At 35.3% G+C, this 8,724-nt stretch overlaps 1 protein-coding gene across 1 annotated transcript; it reads right to left on the bottom strand.

The window, feature by feature from the left end:
- LOC109226801 (dihydroflavonol 4-reductase) lies at positions 316-6,437 on the bottom strand. Its single transcript, XM_019391666.1, has 7 exons — positions 6,166-6,437; positions 2,812-2,979; positions 2,486-2,703; positions 1,825-1,984; positions 1,225-1,435; positions 986-1,141; positions 316-546 (listed from the first exon to the last, which is right to left on the bottom strand). The coding sequence occupies exons 1-7, from the start codon at positions 6,284-6,286 to the stop codon at positions 483-485; spliced, it is 1,098 nt and encodes a 365-aa protein (XP_019247211.1). The 5' UTR covers positions 6,287-6,437; the 3' UTR covers positions 316-482.

The following is an 8,724-nucleotide window of genomic DNA, read 5'->3' on the forward strand; positions in this document are numbered from 1 at the left end:
TTCTAGACTAGCGCAGGATAACATATAATACAACTTTAAACTTCTCAAACACACAGAGACAGGTTCAGGATTTAAATCTTATGGGATCAACTTTTAAAGTTTTTAGTATTGAACCCATTATATTCTTAAAGTTATGGGTTCATATCTACTATTTTTGTAATTCAAATGAATTTTTACACATAAATTTTTAATCCGTGTAAAAAATTATGGGTTCAGTTGAACCCGGTGATACTACACTACATCTGCCACTGCAAACACGTTGCACATGACTCAATTAGGACGGTTTCATTCTAACTCTCAAGTCAAAGCAAGTAATCACATAAAGAAGAAGTATTAAGCAACAAGTACTGGATGAACATACAGGTCAAGAACTGAGAGAAGGTGTCGTAGAACAAGCTATTCAAATTCTTAAGGCATCAATGGTTTAAGGGGTTGTTTTAGTTAAATAAACACCAATCATTAGATTTAAAAGTCGATAGGCATCACGAAATTAAAAGTGCATCGCATGAATTGGACGGATGGTGTACTGGAGGTGAACCTGTTCCCCTGCAAATGGTTTTGACATAAAATTTACAACAACAAAAAAAGGTTTATTTATATAAATCACAATATTTTTTACTTCAAAATATAATAGAAAATCTTTGAAAGATCGTTGCGAAGTAAATACAGAATGATTTCTCAAATAATGATGTAACCACTAACCAGGGCTTATCAAGTAGCCACAGCGATAATCCCAAACAACATGGCCACAGGAAGGGATTTTGTGAAAACAAAGTACTTAAGATTTCAATAAACTATTGCATAAAGTTATTCATTTGGTAATCTGGCATTTTCAACAACTAGACAGCAATTTTTAAGTTCATAAGTAAAGTTTCCAATTTGAACTAGTCGCACTTCTACTGTTGTCTACAAGCAATCACCAAAAAAACATCTACATCACCTCAAAGAGTTAAATTCTCTGCTCATACAACGAAGAAACACTTACTTTTGAATAGAAGGTAAGAAGCCATGATCCATACAGCTACTAATTGTATCTCTTATGATATCGTCGATATAACACTTGAAAGAAAATCCCAGCTCTCTCAATTTCTTTGAAGATATCTCGGAGGGGATCTCTGAATCATGTCCTCCTCTTGCCAGCCTGAAACATTGAAAATTAGACTGTTACTTTAATGCAAAATTATTCACATTAACTGTAACTTTTCGGAACAATAGATATATAACCTCTCTAAAGCAGGACCAGGATACTCTCTTGTAAGGTGATCGATAACTTCAGACATAGCCCAACTCCGAGCACAGCACATATATCGTCCTTCTGCTTTCTCGTTCTCCATGAGAAATATGTGAGCGCAACATATGTCCTCGACATGAGCTAATGCAATCGATCCCATTCTTGAGTTCACAGCAGTGAGTATAGCTAACAATTCAGGATCACCTATAAAAGTAAAAGGACTGAAAGCTAAGTGACAAAAATATATACATTGTTGAAGGGGTGTTTTTATCTGCATCTATTTGGTTAAATGTGAAAATGTATAAAGCAATTGTAAAGCTTATGTTGGACAAATGTAACTTGAACCAAATGTGACTGTTGGCTTAACCAGCTCAAAGATACTCTTAACATGATATGATATTGTCCGGTTTGGGCCAAGCCCGTACGGTTTTCCCCAATAGGCCTCACACCATTAAAAGATACTTACACCTTATATTTAGGCTCCCAATCTTTTTAGATACCAATGTGAGACTTTGTTTGCACGCCTAACAATGTGACAATATTCATTTTGCTGCACTAGAAATTAAAACAGGAAGAAAGGAGACAAAACAAACCTGTTATTGGTGACAAGAGAACTTGAATGCTTGAAGGAACTGTAGGAGTGAGGAATGGACCAGCTACAGTTGGTGTTATTACTGAAACCAAATCAATGCCATTTTCCTTTGCAAATTGGAATGCTGCCTCCTCTGTTAAAACCTTTACTAGTACATAAACCTACCAAAGACCTTTTCCCATTAAAAACCTGAGTTGCACTTGGTAATCTTGATAAATAATACAACAACAACAACAACAACAACAACAAAAAACCCAGTGAAGTCACAAGTGCGACCTTAAGAGGGTAGTTCGATAAACCGTCAGCTTAGGAAAGAAGGAAAGAAATAGTAGAGACGAGCAATACCAACATCAAGGACTATAAAGATAAGTAATCATGATAAATAATGTAAAGTATTATTTCATCTTTTCCATTTTATATAACGATTCATTTTTAGTCTGTTCTAAAAAGAATGTCATTTCACTTTTGAACTTTTCATTTTACGCTTAATGATATACTGTGATGGTCATAAAAATGTAATGACATGTTTAAGAACACAAATTCTAAGAATACTTTTGGTATATGTCAGAAATCTTTCTATTTTTTCTTAAATTGTCAAAAAGTGTAAATATGAAACAGAGGGAGTAGTAGTCTGACTGTCTGAGTATAGGAAAAAACATTACCCAGCCACTAGGTTTTGTGTGCCTAACATGTTGGACAGGTATTTTGCAAGATTCATCCACAAGAGGTCTCCAGTTTCCATAGCTGTCTCTGGCTGTCACTGTGCTAATTGATGATGTGAAAACAACTCTTTTTACAGAGTTAGATTTCAAGCAGGATTTGAGAACATTCAAGGTCCCCTGGAGTGCTGGCTCTATGACGTTTTCTTGAACATAGCTGTCTTCAAATTGAAACAAGCCAAGAAATTGAATACTTCTGTAGGCTTCAATTAATTTTGAACTACTTTGGGACTTACCAAAACTAATGATTTAGACAAGCATGTATTTACCAACATTTTCTGTGGCTTGTACTCCGAATTCCATGGGTGCAGCGACATGGAATAGACCACTGCAACCTCTCACTGCTTCGTCGAAGCTCCCTTCTTCTCGTAAATCAGCTTTGAACAATCTCAGCCGGTCATTGGCCCCGGGCAGCTTCATCAGATGTAATGACTTCTCTGAAAAGGTTAAGACTGAGGATTAATTTACGAATGAACTCATATTAAACAAAGGCGAGCAGTTCGCAATTCTCTCTATCCCATGTTATCTAACTGGAGTTCCTCATTCAAATAAATGCACAATAGAAATTCAACGGCATATTGGAATTGAAGGAGCTCCACATGAAATATTAGTTTAGAGAAGTTAAAGAAGTGAGACATGGGAGACAGAAAATCTAAAGAGTCGCGTAGCAAGGTATACATTCAGCATGCCTCATGCCTTTTTCACGTAGGCTTATTAAGTTCAACCTTTAAGATTTTTAACACAGGACACGTTATACTATTCAAATTCTAATATTTGTTAAATTTTAGTGTTTTTTTAATGTATATTATGCATAATGCATTCTTCTTGGAAATTCCCTTATTTGGTTGAAGTCCAAAAGGCATGCAATTGGTTCTAGATCTTTAATTGAAGTCGCGTTATACGACCAAGACATGTACGCTCAAACCTCTCTATAACAACATCCTTATAAAATAGCCGTTCACTATAAAAACCGAGTTTTTCTCGGAACCGAATATTATATTATGTTATAATATATGTTCTCTATAACAGCACTTCACTATAGCAGCCAAAAAATTTCGGAACAAACAAGGCAGTTATAGAGAGGTTTGACTGTAATATCTTTGCATATTTTCTTTGCTTATAATTTGAATCAAATCCCACTAATTGTGGATTCACGGTTTTCAGCCTAATAAAAATTAGGCACTGCATATTTGATTTGATGGATGTATGCATATTATTTAGGGGGGGGGGGGGGGGGAAATCAGAAATAGCCAAATTTATAATTGGTAATTGAAAAATAGCCACAGTTTCAAAAGTAATAGAAATTTAGCTACTTTTTCATGTAAAAATTAAAATCTGAGAAAAAATACTCTTAAAATCCGGAAAAATTCCAGCATAAAATGCTGGAGTTCCAATTTTTTATATATGAGATTCCAGCATAATGTGCTGGAATTTCATAATGTAACGAGTTCCAACATTTATGCTGAAAGTTTATACGTAGGAACTCCATAATCCAGCATATTATGCTAGAACTTTCCGTGTGCTGGAGTTCCAACATAATATGCTGGAAGTTTATACACAGGAGCTCCATAATCCAACATATTATGCTGTAACTTTCCGTGTTTTAGCAAAATAGTGGCTATTTTTCAATTACTTTGCAAACGCTAGTTATTTTTCAACTACAAATCCAAAAACTAGTTAATCTGTGCTATTTTTACATATTATTATACTCGAAGTCTGTTAGGTGGGCTTACTGTTTGTTTTTTTTGTTAAGACACATCTCTAATTCGTTGCAAACCCAAAGGTGCGGCCTTCTAGCTTTCTCAAGTCAAAGGGTTAACTACATGCAAAATTTTCAGGAAACTACCAGCTATGTCCGCGTGTAAGCAGCTTATTATAAAAATAGGGTAATTCATAAAATATTACTAATATTCGTTAAATGTAATCAATATTATCCAATTAGCTATTTGTAGCCAAAAAAAGTTAAATTTTTGCTTTCTTTTGAGTAGGTGCTATTAGAATAGATTGAGTACATCTTAAGGAATTTGAATCTCAATTTTGGGATGATTTGGTGGAGTTTTAAGGTGGTTTGAATTGAATATTCGAAGCCGAAGATAAACATGAAAAAAGATAATATGTGTATCATTTGTATATGACATATGTATCATATGTATATTTATGTATACTTGTGTGTGAGATACATATGTGATGCATGTTTGATATATGTGTCGCAGAAGAATTTTTTGAATCGATTTTAATTGCGAATTTTGATACCAAACCAGTCTAAATCACCTCCAATCTTGCTCAAATTTTGTATATTGCCTCATCTATATGTTTTCAATGAGTCCAACCCTACCTAGTTGGGAAAAAAAATCCTTTTTGGTCCTATTTTCTTAGTTATTTATATCACTGGTAATGAATTTTGACTCCAAACTAGTCTAACTCACCTTTAAACTTCGTCAAGTTTTGTATATTGCCTCCTACGTGCTTTTAATGAATCGCAACAATACCTATTGAAAAAAATAATCTTATTTTGTCTATATTTTTTGAATATTGTATATAATCGGTAATTTGTTTTGGCTATTTTTAATAGCATGACTAAAATGGCTAGTTATTGATAAATAATATCTTTCTTTGGTATATTCATGTAAGATTCCCAAACTTTGATGGCAGCCTATTTGGCTGCCCCATTTAATTTTTGATGACCCCATTTAACTTACATCTATTTTTTTCTAAAAGTTTAAACTTATTTTTATCCACTGCTATTGCTTCTTCTTTTATCTCCTATTGCATCATGGTTAGCACTTGAAAACTTAAATACTCGAATCTCTTACCTTTCAAGATTCAACACAAAAGCTGGTTTATGCGACAAAACACCAGCAAAACTAATTGAAATCTTACACTTTCGAAAAGAAAGCAAGACCGTACAACAATGTATAGCAGGTTTGGGTCAAAGATTTTTCTTTCCCGAGGTATTTCTCAAAAGGCTTGATTTTAAAGTTTGTAACTTGCGAAAGAAGAACTTCAGATCCCGATTTTGAAGTTGCATTTTGAAATGATAAAAACTTCAGATCCTAACTTCAGATCCCGATTAAGCTTCAGATCCGATTCTAAACCCTAAATTTGTAACTTTAGATGCGAATTTTGAAATGTGTTATGAAGTGGGTAAATTTGTAAAAAAAAAAACTCATCTTTGGGTACAACTTAAAGTATTTGTGCACTTCCCCCTAACAACATCCATGATCACATAAAGAATATCAATTATAACTGCAAAGTTACAAAACCTTTTTTAAACATTGATTATAATATTTAAGTCACACAATTATTTTTTGTCACCTTCAACTAGCGCAGAAGTAGCATAGCTTTTAGGTCTTCAATTGAACTTATTATTTAAAATGTACAATAATCTCTTGAGTCTTGATAATGCCCTTTTACCTTTCGTCATACTAAAGTAACAAAATTTTACAAACTATAACAGTAACGTTCAACTTTACTCATTGGGGCAATAAGAACTTCTTGATGGGCGTATGCTTTGTTGTTATATTAGATAAAATTTAGTAATAATTTTACTGTTATAATGAATAAAATAAGAAATTTACTGTCATACTGATCCTGAAAAGGTCAGGATTGGATCAGAAACGAACCTGGATGGCGCACAGTAGCATGGACCGTGCAGCCCATTTGAAGGAGAGACCTAACCAACCATGAACCAATGAAGCCAGTGCCTCCTGTTACACAATAACTCTTCAGCTTCTCCTCCTCCATGCTTTCTCTTGAAGAATTAACCAAAACCACTAACGAGACAAAAGCAGTAATAACAACGCTTTGATGTGGAGAGAGGAGTATAGTACTTATAATTAATTAGGATTAAATGCTGAGGTGAAATAAGAAAGTGGGAACACAATTATGTAAGTAGTGGTTGGCTTTTATGGAGTCTAGAATCAAAGTGTGGTTCTTTTGGACTCAAATGACGGAAATTGTGGAGAAAAAAGAGAGTAATATATCTATATATAACGCCCTTTTAAAGGGCGCTATACTTTAATGTCCGTTTTGGACGTTACGGTACAACGCTCTTTAAAAGAGTGTTATACATAAAACGCCTTGTAAAACGCGTTATACCTGGAACCTGATAAGACAGGCATCTATAGCGCAGTTTATAAAAGCGCTATATGTATAGCGCTTTTATAAACCGCGCTATATGTAAATAAGTAGTCGTCCCCTTCCCCTTCCCCCACGTTCAAAACAGAAGCCCCCCCCCCCCCCCCCATTTTCTTAAAAAAACTTCAGCGGTCCCCCTCCTCCCATTAACACGATAAAAAACTCGAGTGGACCCCACCCGTCCCACAAAAAGTAAAGAGTATTGGCCTCACATCCTAGCCAAGCCTTCTATTGTTGTGGGTTGCTTGTTTCAGACTCAAATTTTCAATTATTCAACTTTCGAAAAACATAAATCGAGGTATTCCGATTTAGTTTATGTCGAAACTCGTATAAATAATGCATATTAGTTGTTTTAAATGTGTTCCATGTTGTTTTGTATTTTTTTTGCGATTAAATTGGTATGTTATTTTTATCCGGACTAATATATTAGTGTTCTAAAAAAATATGTAAAAATTGAGAAATCATTATTATTTGTTAATAAAATTATTAATAGATCACTTTACTGTTTTATATGTATTTTCGTGAATGTTTTGTGATAAAATGTATTTGTTGTTTTTATCTAGTTTAGATTATTTATTTGCTTAAAGACTAGTAATATAGTGCCCTTTTAGCGTAGTAAAATGTTGAGCCTTTTAGCGTAGTATCCCTATAGTTTAAGTATCTCTTATACTGATAGATCAAATACAAACTCTGTCCAATTTACAAAACTTAATTATTTAATTTACAAACAAACATATAAAATTATAAAGCTAACATATAAACTAATAAAACTAACACATACAAGAATTAAAGATAGCTTGGTGCTACTGGGACTCAAATATCGAGCCTGGAACCCATATGTGAATACTCTGTCCAATTAAATATTGTATAATTATAAAAATTAATTATTTAATTTACAAAACAAACATATAAAACTGTAAAACTAATATGTAAAATAATAAAACTGACACATACAAGAATTCAGGATAGCTTGGTGCTACTGGGCCTCAAATATCGAGCCTGAAACCCATATGTGAATACTTAATAATTAAATATTGTATAATTATAAAAATTAATTATTTAATTTTCAAACAAACATGTAATTAATGTTGTTTAATTTACAGTAGACAATATGGATGTGCCGCCTATGCATCTCGGACCTTTCCGCGATGAGCTACTGGCAATCATAGGTCCGCCCACTTATGAGAGGGAGAGTTACTGGCCCAGACTCTCTGCGCCAGGAGAGTGGACGGCATGTGGGATTTTCTGAAGGGCAAAGTTCTCCATCCCCGTGTAGTCAGACGCCAGCGGGATACGGGCTTCTACAGGATTTTGGAGATCGGCCGGCTACAGCTCGATTGGTCTTTGGTCACGGACCTGATAGAGCGGTGGCGACCAGAGACGCACACATTCCACCTGCCCATTGGCGAGGCCATCATCACACTACAGGACATGGAGGTTTTATATGGGCTGCCCGTTGATGGACACCCCGTCGCTCTACCGCAGGGCATGAGAGAGATGACACTTGGGCAGTACCTGGACATGCTGTAGAAGCTCACTGGTTTCCGGCCACAAGATGAGACAGCACAGGCAGGGGCCAGTCGCCTGAGTTTGACGGCTATTCGATAGTATTTGGAGTTATTGCACCACGACATCACTGGCGAGACAGATGATCTGCATATTCACCGGTATACGAGGTTGCTGATACTCCTTATGGTTGGAGGGATCTTGTTCTCGAACACTTCGGGGAACCTAGTCAGCTTGAGATTTCTTTATCATCTTGAGCAGCTAGATGATTTATCCCAGTACAACTAGGGTGCTGCTGTTCGCCTACTTGTACAGGCAGATGTGTCGGGCGAGCATGGGCACCCAGCATGACGTATGTGGATTTTTGCCGCTACTACAGGTGACAACATATTCGAATACTCTATTCATTATAACATATCTAGTAAAAATATATCTTAAATTTTACGTTAACTTTATATGTTAGGTTTGGGCCTAGGAGCGGTTCCTGCAGTTGCAACCACCTCTACCACCATTACCTCCGAATGTACCACCTCCGTTTC

The sequence above is a fragment of the Nicotiana attenuata genome, chromosome 6 (genome assembly GCF_001879085.1).
Source record: "Nicotiana attenuata strain UT chromosome 6, NIATTr2, whole genome shotgun sequence".
NCBI lineage: Eukaryota > Viridiplantae > Streptophyta > Magnoliopsida > Solanales > Solanaceae > Nicotiana > Nicotiana attenuata.

Bases quoted from the DNA above. Each gene is read 5' to 3' on its own strand.
- LOC109226801 (XM_019391666.1), bottom strand. From the start codon at position 6,286: ATGGAGGAGGAGAAGCTGAAGAGTTATTGTGTAACAGGAGGCACTGGC. The intron at 1,985-2,485 runs GTAATGTTTTTT...GGTCTTTGGTAG, and splicing joins ACACAAAACCTAGTGGCTGG to GTTTATGTACTAGTAAAGGT. The intron at 1,436-1,824 runs GTTTGTTTTGTC...TTACTTTTATAG, and splicing joins TCTCTTGTCACCAATAACAG to GTGATCCTGAATTGTTAGCT.